Genomic DNA, 25,418 nt, shown 5'->3' with positions numbered 1-25,418 from the left:
CCGATGGCGCTTAAACACCCCCGAAGACTCCGATTCTAAAAGTGACAGAATTTCTCAGCCGAGTGTTGTTGAAGCAAAAGTGTAAATATAAACAGCCGTCTGAGAGTCAAAAGCAAAGAGATGAGCGCAGCTGCAGCAGACAGTGTTAGCGGTTAACAGGTCGCTCGCGGCACCCGAGGCTGACACACTTACATCCAGCGAGGGTTCGGGCATGTCCTGCGCTCCCTGAGCCATCTGCCCATCTGAGGACGGGTTAAAGTTCAGATCGCTGTGCGGGTGACTGTTCTGCCCGGGATGCTGGGGCTGCGGTGGGGGCTGCGGCTGGCGAGGTGGCTGTGATGACTGGCCGCCGTGATGCAAGGGCTGCCCTGACTGGCCGCCGTGATGCAACGGCGGCCCTGACTGGCTGCCGGGGTGGGGAGACGCATGCAAGCTCGGCTGCATGGAGCTATGGGACTGATCTGAATGGGACATCTGCAAGGTGCGAGAGGGCAAACAAGAAAAGCAAGAGACAGGATGAAGAGAAAGGTAGAGCAGAGAGAGAGACAGACAGGGAAGGGGGGAGGGGGGGGGGGGGGGGGGGGGGGGGGGGGGGGGGGGGGGAAGAGAGTGTTAAGAGGGGAGCGAAATGAGTTCCAGCGTGGATAATATGGAACAGGCCTTCTAAATGGAAGCTGTGATCGGCAGACACGTACAGCTGCAACATGAGCATGTGAGCATGGCTGAACACACATGCTGGCTACAGGCGCAGGCTGCACCTTGTTCACATTACAAACGTGGCCGAGAGCCTCTCCAATAGCACGAGTACGGAAGATTAAAAAAATATCCATTTTAAAACAAGTGTGATGGTGAGTTCTGTGAACATAAGCGATGATGCGATGATAAATAAGCCATTTAAACCCTACAAGTTCAGAGACAGCAGATATAATTCTTTTAAGTGAAGTTTAGCTGTACTCCAAAACAAATCAACTCATTTTAAAAAAATGCATGAAGCAATAAAAAATAACATTTTACAGTTACTATGTGTAAAAGGGTATTTCCTAAAGGCTGACTTTTCTCAAAATACTACTAAATTGAATTACAGAGAACTTGTGGGGATTTTCATCATCCACTTACTAAAATAATCAGGAAATTCATCTAATATTTAATGTTTGTGATCTTGGGGCGTTCGAACAGCTCCGAATTAAAGACTAATTATAGAAATTGTGAAAGAGCTCTGAAAACTTTCATTAAATTAATGTCTTCAAGCACAGTTCATCTCTCCGTTCAACGCATGCAAGTTAAAAGTCAACCATGCAGAGAAGAAACGTCAAGTCAACCAGAAGCAGACAGACATAAAGGCATCTTCTGCAGCATGAACTTCAGTCTTGTGATCCCATTAATCTAAATATTCTGAATGGAAGCTGGATCTTCCAGACTATAGTATAAAAAATATCATTTAAAATAAACAAGCAATGGTCTGGGATGAAGTTTTTCGGACTCATCAATGCATTTTTGCATTTTCATCCACATTTATCATCCCAACTATTGTGGGAAAACGGCTGATTCCTATCGCCAACAGCTAAAAGCACTCACTGCATCGTTCATGCCGTGGTTGAGGGGCTTGTCCTGGGGTAAGAGACCGCCGGGTCCGTCTGGCGGGTGGGAGAGCTGAGGGCCATGCATGAAGTCATTCATCGGCGGCCCTCCTCCTCCTCCTCCCCCACCTCCTCCTCCACCTCCTCCTCCTCCTCCTCCTCCTACTCCACCCCCGGAGGGGTTCCCATGTGGGAAGTCAAAGTTCCCCTGGCTGTGGTAACTGTTGCCTGGTGGGATAAAAGGAGGACTTGATTTGTCAAAGGTTAACTGCAGTTTGGCCTCGCTGACTCATTTGATGAAGCTGACACATAACAGACACACACTTCTTAACTGCTATGAAACATTCATCACAGCGAACACACTTCCAGAACAGAACTGTGCTCGGGGCTGTTACTTTGTTTAATGCACTGGAGACACTTCAATAGCTCTTGTGTTAAAATGCACGATGGTTCTCTTTCCTATGAATGGGCGGATATATAAATATATCCTGTATACCTGCTCCGGGGTAATCGCCCCCGTTGCCACTGGGGTGCTGACCAGGATGCGGAGGGTAGGGGCTGGGGCCTGGCCCGGGTCCCGGTCCGGGCCCCGAACCCGGTCCTGGACCAGGCCCCAGCTGGGCGATCATCTCCATCACGTTGGGCATGGTCATCTGGCTCGGGCTCATGGTCTTGAAGCGCTTGGCCAGCGGCCCGTCGGGGTCTTCTTTGATGTGGAGCTCGGACTTAATGGGGACCGGTCGCCAGCTACACGTGGGGTCTATAGTGACCTCTTCAAACTCTGAACTGCAGGACCAGGAAATAGATTATTAGAATTCTTTCTTTTTTTTTTTTAATTCAAAAAACTTTAACACCTCAAGGAGGTGGAAGGTAAAAACATCTTACTTTTGAATGGCATTGAGGATTCCCCACATATACTGATCCACTTCTAGACCTTCTAGTAACGCTGTTTTACTGAAAATGAAAACAAACAAACAAAAAAAAGCATTACATTGCAGAACTTTCGTGTAAAAATAGCATAAAAATAAAGAACTATTTACTTACTTGCACACAGGACACCTCCAGGTCCCCCTCTCACAGTTGAGCTGCAAGTAGGACTCCAAATCAAAGCACTGAGGAGAACGAGATCACACACACCCATCAGAAATGTCCACACATTTACACCAACTTTCATTTCTTCTGGAAATAAGCAAACCTGGACATGTTTGCAGTCGTGCCCTCGCGCGGGGAGCTGGATTCGTCTAAAAGTAATGGGACACTTCAGTGAAACTTTAATGGCCGTCTGCTCGACACCGTCCTCCCCGTTGAGGGTGGTGTTTCCCGCCGAGGCCGCCACGCTGCTGAAGTTCCTCTTAACTGGAGAGAGAGAGAACATGTTTCAGAGGGAATCTGCTGCTTCGCGAACAGGCGCGCCTCTTCTATCGCCCATTTTTTTAAGCGGACCTTAAAGAGAAGCAGGTGCGGCGTTATGTAATTAAGATGTATTCGTGTTTATTAAGCAAACGGGGAGACAAAATGAGCCGTACTCTTGGTGATGCAGTGTTCTGCAGGAAGGAGTCTCTTCTTCAGAAGCCCCTGGAGGACGGACCGCACAGATGGCCTGTGGACCAGCTGAAGCACAAACAGGTGGGACTGCGAAGCAACACAAGAACAGCAAAACAAAACCACATTAGTACAAACATCTTATGTTTGTGTCACACGCGCGCACGCAAACACGCACTCGGTGAAATCAAGTGTGTATAAGTCTTTCCAGATGATCTTTCTCTTCAATTGAGTCATTATTTTTTTCAGCGCAGCGCCGGCGGGACTCCGTCGGCGCCGTTCTGCACACTCACACAGCAGCAGGCGGTGACGGTGATCTGGATGGTGTTCCTCCCCGGCTGGCACACGTGCTTCAGGTGCAGGGGTTTGTGGGAAGTCTTGTTGTCGCCCCTCTCGATGGTGAGGGGCGTGGCGTTGACGCTGACCTGGACGGAGGCGGGCCAGTTGGTGTTCATCTGCCTGTCTTCATGGTGGTAGCACTTAAACTGCAGCTCCAGGTCTGACCTGCGAGGGCGGCACAGAGGAAACCTTCGCATGGAACGTCCAGAAAATACTGCACAGTCAGAAAATTTGGAGCATCCGTTACTATTAAATCACTGAAATACTTGAAAGGCCTTTAATGGTATCATGTATTTCAAATCAACCTGAAAATGTGACCTATAAAAAAGAATTATTGAGTCAGTTTATTAGAGTGAAATATATTTAACAGCAGGGCTAAGAACTTAACCGGACATTTTAAAATCAATACATGCCTCCATATAATTTAGCTTCTGCCCAGAAACACTGTATCCACACAGAAAGCCGTAATTGCAGTTTTCACAATATATTTCAAAAGTGGCATCGGTAAAAGCTCACTTTTTATTGTTCAATTTATAAGAATAATGGTGCATGTGGATCATGGACTTCCTCACAGATCCTCCACTCACACCCTGCTTTCTTTATGTTTCCAAAAAAACTTTTTTCATATAAGTGAAACGATGACTGAGTAAGAAACTAATTTCCACTGAGGATCAGTCATCCACACTCGTGGTTGTTCAGGTGTTGCTCTTTGCTGAATGGAAGTGATTCTTCAGTATTTTCAAGCCATCAGTCACAGCCTGTAACCTCTTCCTTCAACTATTTCTTTTTCACTTATTTACAGTCACATTGAGGTGGACTGTGTACACTTTAAAACTGAATGATGGAGAACTTCTGTGAACAAACAAGCTTTTGTTGTACTAAGTTTCGCTTATGCTTAAATAAATTCAATTGGATTACCATATCGAGCTTATTGGTAGAGGTTTATTTGCTCTTCTGGTTTAGACACATTGAAAAACTGGATAAAAAGCTTAGAAAATATTGATTCTATTCATGTTATCAAGTTCAAGGCATTTTCTATATAACTGTTGCCAGCCAGGAATGGACCCAAGTCAAGGAAAAAAAGTCTCTTTGTTGAGTTCAGGTGCAAAAGTTTACTAAAAGCTGCTTAACTGCATGGATTTTATGACACACACGGTTGCACTCCAGTGTGAAAATGAGTGTTTCTACCTCCACATGAGGGTTTGGTGGACGGAGGGTCGAAGGTGGAAGACGTGGTTGCTGACGGCCAGATTGTGCTCCAAGCGGAACGGTTCCAGCACCACTCCGTCCCTGACGGGGAACGTCAGCCGCAGCTCCTCGTTGGGGTTGGCTGCAAGAGGAAGGCAGGAAGGCAGCTTTTAAAATCGCAGGATGAAGTGAAAGACCAGGAGGCAGAAAGCAGAGCGGTGTGAGGCGCTCGCTTCAGACCGGCTGGACGACTCACCTGGAGGGGGCGGAAGTGCCGTCATATTTGGTTTCATGTCGGGTGGAAAGGGGGGCTTCACATCCTGGTTTGGCGAGAGATATGGAGGAATACTACTTCCTGGGGTCATGGGGGGTGTGGGATTTCCGGGGACTGGGGAGTGGGGGTAGTTACCGGGCCTGGGAGGCTGCAAAAACAGGTGGAAAGTACAGTATGGAAAAAACATTTTGCTTAACTCAGATCGCAGTAAGGCGCGGTGGTTTTGAGAGGGAAAACATACCCCGTTGCCTTGGCCATAGGAGTATCCACCTCCAGAGAAGTTGGTGCTCTGACCGTTGAAGGGCTCTTGCTGTGAGGGAAATAAAACACTGGATATATTTTGTGCTATAATGCATATTTGTTTCTCTTTCTGCTGTACGGTGTATGAAAGCATCTCCTGCACAACATGGATTAAAAACAAAGAGCGCATGACGGACTGCAGCGTCCGTGTGTGGATAAATCACGTGGAATAACAGACCTTGTAGTACTGGCCCATGGGCATGCCAGGTGGATACGGTCCTTGGCCCTGCTGCCCTGGCATCCTCTGGCTGGGGTAGTTAGGAGAGGGCAGAGGCCGGGATGCGTTTGATGTGGGATACTGCCCCTGCTGAGGTTGGAACTGACTGTTCGGCCCATACTGCTGGCCGCCGTAACTCCCCTTGAAGAAAAAGACAAAAAAAAAAAAAAAAATAATTAAACGAGTGCTGCATGCAATAAAATCTCCAGTCATCTGGAGTTTCACACACCTCCCCGGGATACGGCCTCTTCATCCCCTGCATCGGCATGCCCGGTCGGGGTCCACCGGGATACCCTTGCTGCGGCATCCTTTGGTTGTGCGCTCCAAAGGGCCCCATGCCCGGGGTCCGAGCCTGGCTCATCCCCATCGGGGGCCCGCTCATATTGGGGTTGTTCATGGCCGATCCCATGCTGGCTGGATTCATTCCTGCGGGGGGTCCTCGCGGGCCTGGCTGGTTCATGAACTGGCTGCTGTAGGCCGGCGCGGGGCCCATTTGAAACGACGGACACATCTGGAGCCAGAACCACAGATTTGTGTGTTGAATAAAACTTTGTTTTTCTAAGACCGATATAAGTGGATCAATTAAAAATGTATAAATGCAGATGCAGCCCGTCCTGTGAATAGCTGTGTGTAATTTCCCTGCCTATTTGCTTCTCGGTCACAGTCGTGAGCATCAGCCAGCAGGTGTGCACCGTACCTGTCCATACTGGTTCATGTCTTTATTCTGGGTCTCCTGCAGCGCTGCCACGGTGGCTGTTGCTGTGGCCGTTGCGGTGGCAGCTGCAGCGGCGACGGCAGCAGCTGCGGCAGCGGCAGCTGGCTGAGTGAAATCACCAGGGGGTCGAGTGTGGGAGGTCATTCCCATCCCTCCCGGCGGGGCATTAGGGCCCCCAGAGTAACTGCAGGGGGGAGAGCAGAGGCAGAGGGAATGCTTCTATCATAATGTTCAGATGGAACTGATCACCGAAGACACTTAAACTGAGGGTCTTACCTCCCGCTGTAGCCCCCAGGACCGCCGGGGTAGCCGGGCCGGCCGTACATGCCCTGCTGGATGTACGGCTGGTTGGAGCCCCCTTTGTTCGGGAACTGCTGCTGCTGAGCGTTGAACTGGGGCGAGTTGAGCCCCGCTCCGCTGGCGGACATGCCGGATCCCATCGGGTTGCCTCCAGGATTCATGGGGTTATTGCTGTTTGCCATCGGGTTGCCCAGCACCTGGATTTGACCGAGCGTCACACGGGAGAGGAAATCACCCACCCGGCTTGAAGAGCTGATCCGGTATGATGTTCTGTAACCGCGCTGCGGGGACGTACCTGACTCTGCGAGGTATTGGTCACGCCCCACACTGTGGTAACCACAGACAATGACCCAGGGGGCTGGTTGGTGTTTTGTTGCCAGGGGACAGAATCATAGGGAAAGGATCCATCGCTGGAAAGAAGATCACAAACTCAACGTCACTGAAGGCTGAGAACGACTCTTGGATTACGAGTTCGTTAATTATGTTGAAACCAATAACATATAGCTTCCAAAACCAAATATTTGAACCAGGATATCAGCTGAAGTTGGATTAAAAATGACACACAAACACAGAAAAACCATTATTTATTACTTCTGGAGCCATTGCATCGGCTTAGTACCAACCTACGGCTGCTAATTCCCGAACAATTTAACTTCACTTTCATCCTAAGTTGTCCTCAAAACATGTCTTCTAACAGAATTTTAATTATTAAAGATTTTCTTTGCAGACTTTTTTCCCCCCAGAGTTACTTGCAGAGCCAATTACTAAAACACATGCAAAATCTTCCAACATTTTTGCCCGTTAGTTCGGAGAGCTGGGTAAATCCCCACAAATGGACACCAAGAAGAGGAAAAAAAAAACCAAAAAAAAAACGGGTTCTGGACTCAGTGAAGACCAAAAATACGACACACACCAGAAAGGCCCACTTATGTTGACATTATCTATCTCACTGCAGAAGAGCTTCTGGACTTAAATACGTTGAGCACAACTGGAATGTTTAGTATTCAGATATAAAACAAATATATGGGTGAAATATGAGGGTCTGCCACATATAATAAACAAGCGAAATCCTCGTGGGGAGAGGCAAGTGGCCAGCGGAGTGGGAAGGAACTGCTGTTTTTGGAGAGCAGCTTGTTTTCACTCTGGGGTTTGCTCTTGGAATGAACGACACGCTCAATATTTCCTCATAAAAAGCCTAACATTATCCCAAGATCCTCCGCGGAGACAAACGGGACTCATGACCGACTCCAGGCCTCCGTCTTCTTTCAGAAAGCGAGAGAGGAATGAGGACACGGTGTTCTCCAAAAACATGACTTCACATCTCAGCTCTGCGTCGGTGTGTCCCTCCACCCTGGATCGCCACGCTTCGGCGTTGATTTTCCAGCTCTCCTCTGACGTAAACAAGTGTTTCTATGCTTCTATTTTCTGTCTGTACTTTTAGTAGGTTTACTTTTCAATCGAGTCCTTTTGGGATTCAGCGGATCACGTGACCGGCTGGAGAATGTCGCGTTCCAGTGACATCTCCTTCCTCCTGACCTGTGTGTGAGGCCGGGCTTCATGCTGTTCATGCCGGACTGCATGGGCACTTTCCCCTGCGGCTCGTTCTGCCGGTTCTTCTGGTGACGCAGCAGCAGGAGGCGACCCAGCTCCTCGCACCACGAGGACAGCAGGGCTGCGGGAGGAAACACAGTGACACGCACACACACACACACACACAGACGTGCAAGTGTTAGTCTCCATTGAGAAACACAGAAACACACACATACACATAAGTTCTGCTTTATAGCTGCATGATCACACTGAGAACACAAGGATTATCCAGTTTTTGCCTGCAGTTATGACGGGAGCCTCTGGAGGGCAGCATAATACAAAAAAAACGTGTATTTGTCATTTGTCTTTGTGGATTTCACAACAGTTTCATCTATCTGCTGCAAAGAAAAAACAAATGTAAACTGAAATCTATCCACAGCACAAAGGACTTCCTGGTTTGTTTGTTTTTTTCTGTCTGACTTGTGAAGGCCAAAACGCACACAGAGTGATCGGGCACGCAGAGAAACAAGAAGCTGCGACTGCTTCCCACGTTCATCGCCGCCAATGTATTCTTCATCATGTCCTCTAACATCCCTGAGGACTAATCAGCCTCTTCAGGAAGACGAGGGCTGAGATGCATTTTGTCTTGTGCCAATTTGATTTGACTTTGTTCCTCCTCCACGCCAATCAACTTGTCTATTTTGAATCAAACAGTGGCTCTAAAAAAGTCAAGGAAACATTGTTTTGACAAACTTGAATTTAACAAAAGAAAGGTTACGGTGTTCAATGCTTTAATAGATAATTTAAGAAGGATATTTTTAGCCGTGTAGACCCAGACACACCAGCTTTTAGAAAGTGAAATCTTGTGTTTATCCAGTTTATTAGATTAAGATTTGGTTTTGCATTGTGGAACTTGAAAAAAATATGATAAACAAAGTTAAAATAGCTCAACCTGATAATATATTCACTGTATGATTAATATCTGCTCCAGCAACTGACTCTTCACAAATACAAGAGGAGCAAAGGGAAGAAAGAGACGCAGAAAAAAAAAGGAGGAACAAAGGAGAGGAGAAGTAACATTTTCTTCTCGAGGGTGGAGAGAGCCAAGCCTCCTAGTTAAAGAGGAATTATTCCACCCTGCCATTACCGAGAGCTTATCTCCACACTAAATCACCACCTCCACACCGAGGGACTGTCTCTTCAACTGGCAACCCACCATTTAGCCCTAAAGCTCAGAGTGCAAGTGACGGGAGTCGCTTTGGGGAGGCGGAGAGGGAGGGACGGGGGACAGAGGACGGGAGCGAGCGCTGTGGACGTTTCACACCAGTGTGGCTGTGAGCCGCTGGATCTAACAAGCTGCCGAGGCCACGAGTCATTCATAATACAGCCAGGGTGCGCTCGGGGCAACGTGCATATTTAGCCAGCTTAGTGTAGTGTACACGACCTTGTTTTCACCTCGCAGTCCCCTGTGTTAAAACCCCTGCCAACACCATCACACACCCACCACTGCACCGCTGCGCTCCTCTCACTTCATCCCATTACTCTGCAGAAGCGCCCTTCCGATGCCCACCCGCACGGCTCTCAGTCATTTTTAACAACCTGAAATACAAATCTGACGTCATCCGTCTGGACTGTTATTCACTGAGGTGTTCCCGTAAACGCCGCCGCCAAAGGAGAACGGCGAGGCGCGGACGCCAAGAGCACAATCAAACCAGCCGGCAAAACACAAACGCATCAAAAGATGACACCTCTCTTTCTTAACTTGTCTCTATTCTCATGTCATTGACAGTAAAACCTTGCAGTTAAATCATACGCTTGAGGCTAAAGGCTCTAATAGCTTCATCGTAAAGACAAACCAAGGTCATCTACGACCAGGCGTTCTGTGAAAGCCTCCTTCACTCCGTCTTTTCTTCAGTAGCTTCCTCTGAAATATTAAACACTCGCAATAACTATCTGAACCACCTGTTAGTTAAATGGCATGCAAACACAAATTTATATGATTTGTGATGCTCAGTTTAATTTATAAACTGATCTCTGATTTTGAGATTGAAAACAGCAGAGCTTGAAGCTCCAAATGTGACTTGTACACTTCTGATAAATACTTTTCCTCGTCTCTTGGAGCGGGATGAACTCTGCTGTTCGCTGTCCGACTGCTAAATGCGGAGTTTTGACACTGCTTTGCTGAAACACTGGATATCTCAGGGATTAAGTTGCAGCTCTGCAGAACGTCAGCGCCACTTGATAGTGTGTTGACAGTTTACAGGTGGGGAAGAAAATAGTCAGATAACATTAGGCTTATCAGGTCTTTGTGATTATGCTGCCTGAAGGTATTAAGTTGTACAAGTAGTGTTTATTTTTTTTAATAATTTGGTTGCAACATGTGACATTTATGCTGTCTGGAGCAAAAATTTGCAATAAAAACACTGGGGATTTAATGCGACATCTTTGCATTATAACAAAAGATGTACACTTTCATGATTAATATCTGGAGAGAAGACAAAGCTTTGTGCACAAGTGAGATTATTTCAGGGGTATTTTAACCACCAAAGTCACTTATAAAACACTTAAAGGCATCAAAAAAATGGGCGGAAACTCTTCCACTGCACACGCCAACAAAGACCTGCTGCAGGGAGACGGCGGTCCTGACACCTGTCACATCCTGTGTTTGGTCCTTTTAGACGTCTTTCTTCCACGCTGCGCTCGCACTTCAAGAGGATCACATCAGAGTTTGTTTGGAAGTAGACTGAAACCTGCTCTTCAATCGGCTGCAGTCTGCCGGCGTGGTACGCACCCGGGTGCGGATGGCAGAGCGAACACCTCCGCGCACGGACGGCAGAAACCCGCAGTGTTTTTTAATGTTATCTTTAAGAGAAGCCGCCGCCGGGCTCATTCAAATCTCAATATGTGGATTCGTGCGGGCTATCGCAGTTCAGACGCTCCGGCTGCGAGCGGAGACATCAGAACGCACTGATGTCTTCATAGGACGACTGAAAGTTCAAAGAAGAATGAAGCAACCCTTTAAAATTCATGAGGAACAACAGCCTGAGTGGCTCATGTCTACAAGCAAGACTCGGCTCATCTGAGGCTGCTGCATTGTTTCTCTTCCTAACAAGTGGCCTTCTCCGGTGTCCGGCCCCACGCAGGGCAGGAGATAAGCTGATTTCTCAGGAAGCTCTCCTGAACCCTCTCCAATCGGCTCCGTTTCTTAGAAGCAGGGCTTTTAATTGAGTAATGTCCGGAGACATATGGGTCGTCCTCGCTCAAGCTGTATTTAATGCTGCGCGGCTGACTGATAGCAGAAGCCCTGGCTGGTTCTCACCTCACCTCGGCCCCTCTGGGAGCAGTGGGGAGGGAGAGTAAGCCCTGGTAACAGGCTGCAGGGCCCATTAACTAATGACAGAGTGTGTGTACAAGTCCTTTTTACAAGGAAACCCAAATGCTAATTACTATGAACTCTGACAGTGCAGTGTGCGCGCGAGCATCTGTGTGTGTCTGTGTGTGGTGAAAAGCCTTCTGCTACCGAGTGTGTCGTTTGCCAGAGAAATGGTGACAGACTGCTGATGCTTCGAATGCGCGCACCCCCCCCCCCCCCCCCCCCCCCCCCCCCCCGACGTAATTCAGTTAGCCGCACGGTCGCCGACGGCGACCTCGCTCCCGTTGATCAACACTCGACATGTTTCAGATGCGAGTCGCGCACAAACACACACCGACTAACGCAACTCTACCGGGGAAGCCAACAGCAGAGGAGGGCTGGAAAGTTCCCAGGTGTGAATCACTGTACCAAACCTGCCGCACGGCTACAGGGACAGACTTTCAGTTCTGGGGACGGGCAGACTAAGAATAGCCCCCGTTTTACGTCTGTGTGCGGTGAATATCAGGAGGGGAGGGGATAAAAAAAAAAAAGAGCAATTTTCACCACACACAGTTTAATTGAGTGACGCATACTGTATTCTCGAAGGCGAACAAGTAATGTTGTGCATCCATGCTGACACTTTCCTCCCACAGTCCCAAAATATGCATGTGAGGTTCGTTGATGACTTTAAGCTGTTGTGGGCGGGTTATTGTGGATTCCTCTGTTCTGCCTCCTATGACAACGTACACTCTGATAGGCTGCAGGTCCAGACACCCTGGCTTAGACAAAGTAGGTTAAAAGATGATTTAATGAATAAATGAAGTTAAAAAAGAAAAAAAGATTGTCTTTCATAGGGCTGTGGTTGGGATCGTGTAAAATGGTCAAAATCTGATATGAACATGACAAAGAGGAACCACAATAAAACACTGCCTGCTTGTGTTATGCATGTTCTTGACGGTGTGTGTGTCCATCAACAGTATGTGTGTATTTCACAGTTGTGCACGGGCGACCCGTTCAATGTGTTTCTCAAACATTAAGCAGAAATTGGATTCAACTCCTGAAACCTTTACTTGAGTAATGTGTGTATAGAAGATAAATGGAAGCAGGACACAATAATTGCCTAACATTAGCCTCAGTGTTGAGGTGCACACAGATATTCTAAAGTGATAAAAAGCCATGCTTAGTCATGGAAGAAAGTGTGAAATCTCTTCAATATGAGAAAGTACCAGTATTATTGGTAATAGTTATGTTTACAAGTGTGTTTAAAGTTTTGCAAATAAAGTAAATGAAGCATCTCACATAACAAACGTCCCGACATTATTCAATTTCCCTTAATGTTCATTTTATGAATATTATATTTTGTTTCCAGTCGACCAAAACACATTTTTGGGTGTTAAAAAAAGCACAAAGGAACCACAAGGAAATGGGTTAACCTAAGTGTGATCATTAAAACCAGCTTGTGATCTTATTTCCTCCGAAGAGCAGCAACACCGCGGTGATACTGCAAGAAGAAACAACGCAGATTTTCTCAATGTGAATTTTAATCACACAACGCTGTTTTTCATCAGAGCGCTCTGGACTGTCTTCTTTCCTGAAAGTGTGTTCTGGAGCGAGATAAATGCACCGCATGAGAGCAAAATCCAGTGCAACACAGGCGCACCTGTTTCCTCCTCAGAATGCAGTTGCAGCCACGACTCTGCACAAGCAAACCGATTCCACGCCGGCGACGATGCACTGATACAGAGCAGTGCCACGAAGTTTCGCGAAGACACTTGTTGTAAAGCAGGAATTGCGAGTGAGTGTTTTCATAGTGACAACAAATGAGGCTGAAGAGGCTTTCCTGTAGATTAAAGCAGCTCTGTGCCTTCTCCGTCCGTGTTGACGGCAACAAATGCAAAGTATGAACGTAAAGCTCGGATGTACAGCTAACCGGGCCGACGAGCGCGAAACAGGTAAAACAGGAACGGCCACAAACAGCAAGTGAGATGTACAATTTGAGGAAAGCCAGCCAATCGAGTTAATGGCTCTTATCTTCAGTGGACAGTCTTGTCCTCACCCTCAGATCAAATCTGCTGCTGAAATCACGCAAAACAATCTGGTCACACCAGGCTTTGACAGGAGACATGTAATAACCATGCATGCGGCGCCAACACTCGCTCTGTTGATAACGACACAAACAAAGAAGAAGAAGAAGGGAAAAAAAAAAACTACATTTTCTGAGCATGAACACTGCAGCACTACACAGAGAAGCCTTCTGAGACAATGTGTGGGATGATAAAAAGAAGCAATTTATAATAGATAGAATACGCAGACTGCTGTAAAACACTGGCAGGTAGGTCTGTGCTGTGTGGGTACAAAATATTATGCAAAAAGGCGAATATGGAGGGAATACAAAATCCTGTGAAATAATAATAATAAAGAAAAGTCATGCTTTTTGCCGGAGTGTAATGGAAGCCATTTAAGCAGTCAATGATATCCCCCTTCCTGCCCCCTCTCTGTTAAGCCAACTTCTTCCAAGAGAAGAGCATATCAAATAGGCTTTAGTCTCAACAGCTTGGAGGCAGAACAACTCAAACATGCCCTGCAGAGAGAACGCTCTGTCAGAAATCACACTCAACCAAAACCAGGCGTTTTCGCAGAAAAGTTCACACAAATCAGAATATTCCAAATCTGGACCTCGAGCTCTAAATGTCGTATTTGGTTCCATTTACTTTAAATTTAATTGACTTTGAATTTTTCATTCTGGTTTTGTTCATTTTCACAGGGAAAAAAAAAAAAAAATCCAAAACAAAACAAAATTAAAAAAACTGCAGTTTTCTCATCCGAATGGTTTAACAGAACTCCATCCGCAAGCTCTGGCAGAACACCAGACGAGAGGACGGAGGGGGGGAGAGGATGGATGGAAGGATGCTCGACAGAGGACAGGTGGATATGGAGGGAGTGGGCAGATCCCTTCCTCCCCAGGATGTGTGTGGGTCACAAGCCAAAGAGATGCTGCAGCCCAGAAAGGGAGGATAGCTCTACCTGAGTCACTCTGACATCTCCTGCAGGTGCTGGTTTCTGTGGGGTTCAAATTGCACATTTTTACATAGGGGAGAGGTATAAAAGTCAGCATAAACACCAAACATATTGCAGTATGATGGCTACATGTGGGATCGCTGTATTGCTGATGGCTACCAGAAAACAAAAAAAAATGCTGTTTCAGACTGTATTGCTTCCACACTGCAGTTAAACGGACCTCGACTGACAGTTACTGGAAAGAATAACATTTCTTTGTGTCATATTTATTGCAGCTTTAAATGCTTTTTCCTCGTAAGTCAACAGCAAATCCTCTAGCTTATCATTTGTTGGCCACTTATAAGTATATTTAGAAAAGGAAGTTCTTGTCGGGGAGTCAGATGTTTTTTTTTTTTTTTTTTTTTTTTTTTTTTAGAGGTGAAATGACAAAGTGTTGTTTGATGATACTGATTGTATTTTCTTATTTAATCAAACGAACAAAATTTCCCCTCTTGCCCCACGTGTTCTTAATGGCTCACCTCCCTGTATAAAAGGCTTCTTTCAACTGCACTGAGCTTGACGCAGCTTTGTATACTTGTTATTTGACATCAGCTTCCTTGCCTTGCTGCCTCCCTGCTGCTTCGAGAGGGGATGAGCAAATAAAGTTTGTGCAGACATGGTCCAAAAGGAATGACCACAGCTGACTTACTCCTCATAGAAGTAATGTTGAATACACACACCAGCTATATAACAAATACGTTAGAAAATACAATAAACTTGTTTAATGTGCCCAAAAGTCAAAATCAAAGGTGTAGATGGATAAATAAGTAGCAAAATGACGCAGATATGTATCATCACCATGACTGACTGATTTAAACTCAAAATCCACTTCCATTCATTGTGATAATAGCTGCGTTGGTTTTTATCTTTCCAGAGCAGGATTTGTAACACTAACCTCTTGAATTTGACACTGAGGATGTGAAATACTGGTGACCGGGGCATCAGTGGCGGATGCTTTGTGATTCAATTTGTCCTCTTTAAATGGCCAAGCTTGGGTCTCGATCATCCAATTAGGCATCAGAGACCGATTCCCAAAGTCATTATGATCCTATTCAATCACACATCGATTATCTGCATTAAAGTATGAGGACATAAGAGTGGAAATAAAAAAAAAAAAAAAAAAGAATATTAAGTAAATACAGAAAGTCTGTATGGGTAAGTTTTGTTGCTTGTATCGTAAACGTGGCAGGAGAGGCCATCAGAGAAGCGGTGAATGAGCGGCTCCTATGAGCCACGTGCAGCTCGCCGTCACTGGAGGGGAACTAGTAAATATCACATGATCAATTATAGCCAGACACGCTACTCATCTCAACTTCCACAATCAAGTCTTTTATCTCACACTGTCGGTCCGTCAATGAAATCATCAGGGCGAAAAACACAATCATAAATTGTGAGATTTCCCACGGCTGCTCTTTTCAAAACGCAAAAAAAAAAAAAAACGGTGAAATTCCAGCTTTTTTTTCTTAACACGTGAAGTAGGAAGTTTCAAGGGAAGATTTCAAAACACCTCGACCGAAGAGCTGAACAGATTTGGAAGTGATTAACAGGAGTGAAGACATTAGGTTTTTCCTGTAACGCATCCTGTTGTACAGCCCGAGGCAAACCGAGCCTCCTCCCTCCCTCGCTGCTATCGGCGCCGAGCGTCAACGTGTCCGACCTGAAAGTCCTTCCTCAGCCGCCAGGCAGCAAGTCTGACACAACTTCACTTTGCCGGTTGCTTTTTAAGTGAAAGGTGGGCGAACGGATGTCAAGCGTAGCAATGACTCACGGTGGGGGGGGGGGGGGGGGGGGGGGGGGGGGGAGCTGAAACAAACGGAGAAACAGAAGTTGTGCGCGCGCAGGAGCGCACGCACGCACGCACGCACACACACACTTAAAGACATGCATACACACGACGTTCAAAGTCAAATGTCGAGGATGAGTCACTCGTTGGCCTGATGGGAAGTACTCCGAGAGCCGTGGCAGGAGGTCACTGAAGTGTGTGGAGTAAGTGAGACAAACTAAGCGCCGAAGCTCCACGGAGAGGAGGGAGGCGGCGTGCGGCCACGAGGCAGAGGATGCAGACGCTTTCGGTGGTTTACGCCCTGCACAGGCTAACAGGAAGTTCTGCAGCTCACTGGAAGTCACATTGTGGCAAAACATTTACTACATAGGTCAGTGGAAGACTGCGCCGTTGTTTGCAGCAGCCGTCTGCTAATTAACTTGTCACTTTTAAGGTTAGATTAAACACTGATTGAACAGCCCGGAGCGCCGTGTTGATTTTTATTGCCTGACTTGCCCTTTTACTGATTCCAAATTACCTTCCCTTTTCTGAGACGCACAGCTGACAATTTCAGCTATATTACACGTTTATGACGCGAATTTTAACGGATTAAAAGGAGAGGCAGGCCCCCTGGACACCGTTTTAACTGCACTGTCCTTCCATGACTACACTCTGCCCTCCTCTTCCTCGGCCCCCCCCCCCCCCCCCCTCCTCCTCCTCCTCCTCCTAATGAGTGAACAAGCAGACTGACTCTGGCTCCAAGCACAGGTCAACAACTTAAAAAAAGAACCCACAGTGGCAAAAGTGGGTCATCTTCTCCTGACAGAAACACACACACTCATACTGTCACACATACGCTTGTGCTCTTCACACCGACATGGATAGGAGCGCCTTTATTTGGAATCATAAATCAGAGGAAGCTGGTGCTGCTAAATCACACTGCTATCTCTACTCAGCACATTAAATATCGCCGTGGGAATTAAGAGCGTCAAACTAAATGCATACTACCACAAAAACCTTCTTGGCTCGTTTGTCGTCTTCCCAAGAAGAAACAAGTCTGAACTATTCCACTAAGTTGTTTTCCGGTTCAGTCTCTGACAACAAACCTTAAGACCAAAGGCACACACAACCACAACTGTCGCAGTGACCTTAAAACACCTCAAGACAAGCCACGACTTCAGCAAACCCTGCTACCCATGCACAGGTCGCTCAAACACAAACCCAGTGGGACCGAGCAGCATGTAGGTCAAACCTGTGGTCAGCTGATCTGCCCTGATCCCGTCATGTGTGAGTGAGAGGCTCACACTTCACACCACATCCACAGGTCTGCCCGGGCCTGAACCACGGCAGTTAAACACTCGACGGGCTTCGCATTCAGGCTTGCTTGAGATGATACACAAACTAATTTCTGCCTCGGTTAATTCTCGAATGTTATCATCCCAGTTCTGAATCAGCGGGCTCGGTTGGCCTCTGGTAACCCCTGATCCTTTCCCCAAGCAGGAAAATACACTCCAGTTTAAGATACCAAACAGTTTTTGTGTAGAAACACACACACAACACACACACACACACACACACACACACACAGACACGCGCTCGCCACACTTACCCAGAGCCAGGCAGAGTCCCTGCACATCTCATCTCATTCCCTTCATAGCGCAGGGAAAAGACTCAAGTGTCACAAATGCTCCTGTTCCCGCAGAGGCCGGTGGCAACTCTCAGAGCTTTCGCTGCTTGCTGCCTTATCGCCCTCACTCTGCACATATCCCTGACTCCACTCACTCCTCTCTTTCTTACTTCCTCTCTTTTTCTTTTTGCTCTCTCTCTTCCTCCTCCCCTGCTCTCTGATCTGTCTTTCCCCCTTGTCCAGCGTCTGCACAATGCACATCAATTATTCAGAGGCAGTCTCCCAGTTTCTCCAGCTTATCCAATCAGAGCGGGGCTTTACACTAATGGGCTCCTGCTGTACCTGCTACCGGCTCCAACACACTCTCGAGACAGCAGGGTGGAGGGAGGGAGGGAGGGAGGGAGGGAGGGAGAGAGCAGTGGAGACAGCCGAGGGAGAGTAGGAGGCTGGATGAGAGGGAGAGATAAAGACGTGAGCCAACGCAGACAAACAGGAGTGGAGATAGAGGAGGCAAGATATTCAGGCGCTTCTCACCTCTGTCGTAAGGTGCTGTAATTGATGCGCTCAAGCCTCGCTCTCCCTTTCTGTTTCTCAGCGCACAGACAAACACACATGCGCCTGTGAGTAATCCGGCAATGTGACTGCCATTTGTCAGGCAGAGAAAAGAAAAGGAAAAAAAAAAAAAAAAAAAAAAGCCCTGCAAGATCAGATTGCAAACTTGCATAAATGGGTGGAGCCTAATTCACTATTGCAGTCTAGCTGGAAGCCAAGAGAGAGAGAGAGAGAGAGAGGAAGTGGGAGGACGATCAATCTATTCAAAGACAGACGTGTAGTTATCAGCCTCATCAGAAAGGGGATTCCTGCCCGCAGGACAATACATCCATGCCCCCCGTCCTCATCAGAAGCCACTTTGCAAATTCAACTAACAAGACGCATCAGAGACGAGCGCAAGATCTGAGTGCGAGTGAATCAAAGAGGAGACAGGCTGAGGGTGAATCTGAGTTCACGCTCTCTTCACCTGCTCTTCTGAACGCGGTGCCATCGCGAGGCCAACGGAATGAATGAACAGGAAGGATGTCATTGTTCTCCATCCGCTTCACCTGATCTCTGAGGTCTGCCACGCTGCAGCCAGGGCAAAACCAAAAGTCCACCGGCCGTGTGGCGGCGGAGGGAAGTTTGCTTTTTCCAGCAGCACACTTAGTCATCAACAGTTTCAGAGAAATCACGCACAACAACAGCATTGTTGTCCAGAAATGAACATTAAAAGAGGTGTGCCAGGAATCCCTGGGGGGGGTGGGGGGGATGTTGAGGGGACGGGGTTTTGAGGTGTGGGTAACAGATCAGTCAGTTTTGAATAAGACGAGGATTTAAATCGGGTGCTCATCCGCTTCTGACGAGAACAAAGTCCTCTGTGTTTAGAGAATAAGCGCAAGGCCGGCTCGGTTGGGATCTCACCAAAATGAATTTGCTTGCAACTGTGTAAACCAAACCAATTATGTGGCGAATGATAGAGGACCCAATAAGCCAGAGGCAACCGATGCAGCTGCCCTAATAAGTATTTCCCAATGAGCTTTATTTCTATAAACTTAATGGTAAAAGTTCTGAAGGTAGCGTCGGGGTTGCAGAGGGGTTTCATCATCTAAAGCGAACCGGCACAGTGTCAGAGGAGAGGCCCGTCTGCTAAAAATACACCCCGTTTCCTGTTAATAATTCAGTGCGCTGCTCTTACTCAGCAGTAATTAAATATAAAAGTCTGTAAGGTTGATTGGGTCAGTAACAAAGGATGCCTACACCTTGCTCTGGTTCTACACACACAGCTCAAAGTGGGAAAGCAAGACCGGGTGGGAAAAATCAATCGGGAGAAAGTAAATTGAAACAGATAAGTGGGAGACATGTCAGATTGTTGTAAGCTAAAAGAGGAAGAGTGTGTGTGTGTGTGTGTGTGCATGTGTGTGTGTGTGTACATACAGGCGATCACACACTGCGCAGTGAGCCTACACACAGTCTTCAGGGGGCACTTATTTTCAATGATGCTGAATTATGGCAGATGTGGGCTTGTGAAGAGTGTGTTTTCACATGTGCGTTTTCCACAGGACGCCGGGTGAGTTTCAGCCACACCCTGGAAGTTTTCTGTCACTGTTGACACAGCAGAGCGCCTGTTTTTCCTGACGTGGAGCGCCAGATCGCCCTGAGAGCTGTTTACTGACCGGCTGCACACATTTCTGCCGACAAACTTGTTTTTTGATGCAAGATGGTGAAACAGAGACAACCAATCATATGGATGAAAGCTTCCTTGACATATACTATACATAGATATATATATATATATATATAAAGCCTGTAGAACTTCGTCATTGTTTGGAGCATTTCTGTTAAACCTTAATAATAATTCTTCTAAAGGTTCTTGTCTTATGTTTCTGTGATGAACTCCCTCAGATAAAAATCTAATGAACTATAAATTACAAATCAATAATTCAGCTAAAGCAATAAAACTAACACAACAAAGGCGTCAGACAAGCAGAACAATGGGTATCACAGCCAAGGTTTAACCTTCTGCTTGATGCCAACAAAAAAAAAAAAAAAAAAAGCCCGACTTAATTATTATTATTTCTTTGATGGTGACAGAAGAACAAGCAGCAACCTGTGTCTGACTTAAACATTAAAGTTGTTTTCTATAAAAATAGCTTTCATTCCAGGGAGGGGCTTCGTCTAATCCAGAGCGTGTCAAGTCACGTTCAAAAAAACATAATACACACTCCAAACAATCTGAGTCACACCTGAGGTTTACTTTCACCTCATTTAGATGCATCAGGAGGAGACATTGTCTGGGAGGAGGGGCGGGGAAAAAGGTTTGCTCGCCAAGCAGATAATTGAGAGTTTGGCGTGTTTATTTCTGGACTTTCTGCTGATTGAAGAAAAGCGAACTAACTGTTGTGAGCTTGGTGACAGAATGCCTGGATCCCAAACAGTGAAGGAAACGGCAAAGACCCTTGACAGATTATGTGGATAATCTGATTTGTTGTCTGCTGAACCTCACAGGAGCCCCACAGCTCAGTCTATCAGGGCTGGTCGTCTACGTAAAGCAGCTGCGCGCCTATTATCTAATGAACCTCCGAGTTGGAGGTCTGTTTGGAGCAGACTGCAAATTATTAGCGGTGAAACATAAACAAAGATGAATAAATGAGCTGCTGATTTTAAAAACGCACCCGAGCCCGCACAACCGCGGGAAAAACACACGCCGCGGGCGTCCTGGTTTCAAACCCGCGCTAAAGCGAGGCGCTCGCATGCTAACGGTGGCAAAGCTGCGTATCGTCGCTGGCTCTGGGAGTTAACAGTGCTAATGCTACGTTGCCTAACAGCAGATAAGTCTCTTCACTGGCTGATTCCAGATTAGAGCAACACGCTAATCCCTCAGGCTTCACTGCAGGGTCACAATCTCCAGACAGCTCATCAGCGGCGGCCTGCTGTTGCAGAAAATCTCTGCTTCACTCTCGAGGTCCCACGGATCACTTTATGCTTTTTATTACGGCGCGAGAAGTGCAACAAGACTCCTGAAAATTCATTATATAAAAAACACAAAAAGGCAATGTTATTACGTTTTTGGCAATTTTAGGTCAAGGTCAACATCCTGATGCTAGCTATATTGATTGATATTTTTAATTAACACAATATTGTTCATTTAGCAGAGAAATAAAGCTTTGCGTCCACATCCATTGTGGTCTAAGGTGTAGTCTGCACAGCCGTCCAATTTCAGACAAGATTTGCCACTGGACTGTCACACTAGCTTCTCGGCACCATCAAAAGCCATACTGAAGAACTGCCAGATAATAAAAGTTAAATCATCTTGGAAGGAGAAGCAGAGGCACTCATTCATTCTACATTTTTGACAATTCTGAACCCATAAAATAAAAATAAATCGAGGCTATCAAGATAAAGATAGATTTATTTGTACTGGAGTGACGTGTGAATCGTGTCTGCAGAGGTTTGTGTCGTTACTGAGAGCAGAGTAAACCTGGGGTATTTTCTGTAGCTCCAGTTTGTCCCTGAAAGCGTCACATATACGAGTTGAGCTTGCGTAGTGACTGTGAGCACGAAGCCAGGAGTTTCTTCACTCCAATTACTTTCCTGGAAATGATTATTGCTACTTTATTGCAGCATCTCCATTGTTTATATTCATGACAGTTTTAGATTAGAGGGGGACTAATTCTATATCCTATTTTTGAACCTCGCCAAGACATTTCGCGAAAAAAGTTCCCCATCCAAAATCATTTCCCATATGCCGCTTGATAGTAGAAAGCAGACTTGCAATAATTACTTATCAGTTTCTCATCTGACCGAGCGGAAGTGTCTGCAGAGCTGCAGCCCTGAGAGCGTGCCTCATACCCTGGGGAGGCCTGCAGACTGCATCCCAGACTCCTCGGCCCTTGTCTGGGCTCTCAGGTGTCACATTTGCAGAGCGCTGTCGCCATGCAGACTGCCAGAGTATTGTGCTGGTGCTGCACAATCAGACCCACATTCATTCATGCACACACACACACACACAGGCACAAAAGGAAGCCGGGGAAACACACAAATGCGAGCGTGCAGACATTTAACAGAGCAGCTTTTAAAGCATGTATCTCCTCCATCACCTCCCCCCCCGCCTGCTGTCTCAGACGGACGTCCTTGTAGGAGCCGAGACGGACGCTCTGTATGTAAGATCTGCCCTGAGTCACATCTGCCTCCCACCCCGGCAGCCTGCCTGCTTGGCTTGACGACCGGCTGCCTCATATCTGCTATCTACCCCCCGCCCGGCCCGCGTGATTACACCACGGTTCCCATTTGTCGGCTGTGCATAAACAGCTCTTCCTGAAACTCAGTGCCGTCTTCTATTAGATCCCAGAACCATCAGCAGGCCTGAAGATGATTCTGACTGTCAGCCGGGCCCAGCCAGTCCGAGCCCTGCCTGGACGACAATCACATTATCCCCACACAGGAACACAGACAGAGAGAGAAATACAGCAATCAATATTGTACACTGACGTCTGTCTGACCACTTAAGTTCCTCCCAACAAGACACTTCCCACCACAACTGAAAGAGGATATTCAGCAAATGTTCATATCAGGGAGCGTGTGGGGGGAGGGGGAGGGGGGGTGGCAGAAACTGATATATTTGCAGCTCAAATGAGGAGTAATGGGGTAAGGTTTCAGAGCGTTACGGCCAATACTGTCACAGCAGTTCCTGTTTGAGGCATTTGAAATATTCTTTGTCAGAAGAACAAAAAAACAAAAAAAAAAACAAACAAGAAAAGGACTATTTAATGAAAACATTTCACTATTCATATCATTGCTTATGTGACTGCTGAACAAAGGTTTATCTGCATTGTGACTGTGTGACAGCAGCTCTGTCAGCCCTCTGCCAGGCAGACTGAGTGGTCCAGCACACATCAGCGACACCTCTCCAGCCATCCATCTCCTTCTCCTCTCTCCTGCCTCTGTGCGCTTCGCTTTGACAAATGTAGGAGAACAGGCCGCTCCAGCTGATCTGTGGGAGGCTGGCGGAGTGGCGGGGGGGAGGGAGCTATGGATCGGGGGAAATTGGATTTGATAGCTAAATGTCAGAGGATAACATTACTGGTTTCCCTCTTTTCCCTCTCACTTTGTGTGTGTGTGTGTGTGTGTGTGTGTGTGTGTGTGTGTGTGTGTGTAGGAAGGCTGAACGTCCACATGTGGGTTTGGGATTGTGTGGAAAGACTGTTGAGGAGACTTGCTTTTTTTTTTTAAGCTACCACTCAGACAGCTCATCTCAACAGCACATTAATGTTTAATGGGAACTAAAAATATCCTGACATTATAATGCTCTGCAGACGTTTTGTGTGATGTCTGTGGTCATCGTCTTCAGGCAAAATCAAACCTTTCCAAACCACACAGCCATAGTAACTTTAAAAGACACTTTTATTGGTTTATAGCTTTAAAAAGAGAAAAGAAATACCAAACTAAATTGTAAAATCATGTGACTTTAAGCTTTGATTTCATAATGCGGGACTTTTTTTTTTCTTTGCTGTATGCAGTAACAAATTAGCAGCGGTGAATGGCATGATGTATGAGCATGCACCTGCTGACTCCGGAGGGTCTTACCTGCAGATTTGGGGGTGAACTTGTCTCTGTTGGCAGCACACACGGCCAGCAACCTGTAGCCCAGGTCCAGGTCAAACCCCTGCTGAGCAGCTACTCGACTCACCACCTGAGTGAAAGCAAAGAGACAAGCGCTGCTGCATTACATGATCATCACCAAAACGAAATCTGGAAGACAGTGTGGAAGTTAAAAACTTTGTATATCTTTCATTCACCGAGCCTTTAGACTTTCTTCAATGTGGTCTAACTTTTCTCCATTGCTGCTGTTAAATTTCCTCCTCTTCTTCAGAAAGACACACACACACACACACACACACACTGTGAACAGGCAGACACAGTGAGATTAATGTGGAGTCTGCAGTCTGGATCGCTCCAGTGATCCACAGTCGGGACGAGTCTGATGACTGCATCTTCCTCCCAGAGAGGCGAGGGAGCCAAACCACAGTCGCTCTGCGGAGTTTAAGAAAGGTTATCCCCAAACAAGTCCGCTCAGGTCCCTGAAATGACGAGCGTCTGTCTCGCTGCATCAGTCACATCTTCAGAAAACCAACCAGATGAGGGAAAAAGTAGAAACACACCACTCATGTTTTAGCAATAAATCTGAACAAAAACCTCCTGAGCAAACAAAGATCAGGGAAAATAATATCCTACTTGTTAATGACTCCAACAACATGTTGAATCTTTATGAGGCATGAAACAAGACCCTCCTGCACCCTAACATCATCTTAAAGGAGGGAGTGATTTAAACAGGAGTCAGGAGACGGAGGGAAATGATTCTTAGAAGGGAACCCATTACAGCTTTAATCTGCGTACCGATGACAAACTGACCTCAAAACACACATTAGTGCTAACAAGGTCAGCTGAGGTGCCGCTCAGATGGCCAACAAAACAACAAGCGGGGAGCCGGCGGGTTTGTGTCACAGGTAATGCGGCTGCTGGAGTGAGAATGAAACACTGTGGAAATTACTGTATGTCAGTAACAGGGGGAATCTGATTGATTTTTAATCAAGCGTTTATAAAACACAAAACTACCCTGTCGACGCAATCGGATTACATTTATCTGGAGCTGCTTAGTAGACATCAGGATGTCAACATAATTTATTCAGGTAAATGATATTATGGGAACTATTCTGACAAACGGTCAAATCATGTTGTTGTCAATCATTTCATTTCCTGGGTGAGCGGGCCGGCCCTGCGGTTTGTGCGAGGCGGGCAGCCAGCCACAGAGGCGAGCTTAGATTCAACATGGATTTAACAGTGTTTCACCTCATAAGCCTTTTTCAGCTTAATCTCCCTCTGAGGATGTACATCCAGGCCCATATTCCTGTCAATATGAGAGCAGCGCTGTGAGAGGGGCTACTGGGTTACTGGGCCACTCACATTCTTGTTTATCTACTTGCTTCAGAAAAAAAAAAAAAAGAAAAAGAAAAAAAGCAGCTGCATTTTTTTTTTTTTTTTTTGCATGTATTTTTAGTTCGTTTCTGTTTGTTGTTCAAACTGTGATATGTGAACGACAGCTGCGAC

At 46.6% G+C, this 25,418-nt stretch overlaps 1 protein-coding gene across 7 annotated transcripts in view; it reads right to left on the bottom strand.

Annotated features, from left to right (window-relative positions):
• zmiz1a (zinc finger, MIZ-type containing 1a) overlaps positions 1–25,418 on the bottom strand; it is a 107,681-nt gene that overhangs the window by 3,243 nt on the left and 79,020 nt on the right. For 2 of the 7 annotated variants that reach the window (XM_030107472.1, XM_030107471.1), the window contains 19 exons: positions 23,898–24,003; positions 14,359–14,394; positions 7,989–8,124; positions 6,748–6,862; positions 6,429–6,649; positions 6,135–6,336; positions 5,667–5,948; positions 5,399–5,578; positions 5,162–5,230; positions 4,903–5,068; positions 4,647–4,788; positions 3,413–3,623; positions 3,104–3,209; positions 2,773–2,933; positions 2,622–2,689; positions 2,463–2,531; positions 2,074–2,363; positions 1,576–1,805; positions 193–474 (listed from right to left, as the gene is read on the bottom strand). In XM_030107472.1, the coding sequence (XP_029963332.1) occupies positions 193–474; positions 1,576–1,805; positions 2,074–2,363; positions 2,463–2,531; positions 2,622–2,689; positions 2,773–2,933; positions 3,104–3,209; positions 3,413–3,623; positions 4,647–4,788; positions 4,903–5,068; positions 5,162–5,230; positions 5,399–5,578; positions 5,667–5,948; positions 6,135–6,336; positions 6,429–6,649; positions 6,748–6,862; positions 7,989–8,124; positions 14,359–14,394; positions 23,898–24,003 (3,072 nt within the window). Of the gene's footprint in view, positions 1–192; positions 475–1,575; positions 1,806–2,073; positions 2,364–2,462; positions 2,532–2,621; positions 2,690–2,772; positions 2,934–3,103; positions 3,210–3,412; positions 3,624–4,646; positions 4,789–4,902; positions 5,069–5,161; positions 5,231–5,398; positions 5,579–5,666; positions 5,949–6,134; positions 6,337–6,428; positions 6,650–6,747; positions 6,863–7,988; positions 8,125–14,358; positions 14,395–17,762; positions 18,177–18,314; positions 18,664–23,897; positions 24,004–25,418 lie in introns of those variants that run through there. The other 5 variants (XM_030107477.1, XM_030107475.1, XM_030107473.1 and 2 more) reach the window with 5 other exon arrangements.

This window comes from Salarias fasciatus, chromosome 13 (genome assembly GCF_902148845.1).
Source record: "Salarias fasciatus chromosome 13, fSalaFa1.1, whole genome shotgun sequence".
In the NCBI taxonomy this organism is placed as follows: domain Eukaryota; kingdom Metazoa; phylum Chordata; class Actinopteri; order Blenniiformes; family Blenniidae; genus Salarias; species Salarias fasciatus.
This window is presented reverse-complemented; position numbering and strand designations above follow the sequence as displayed.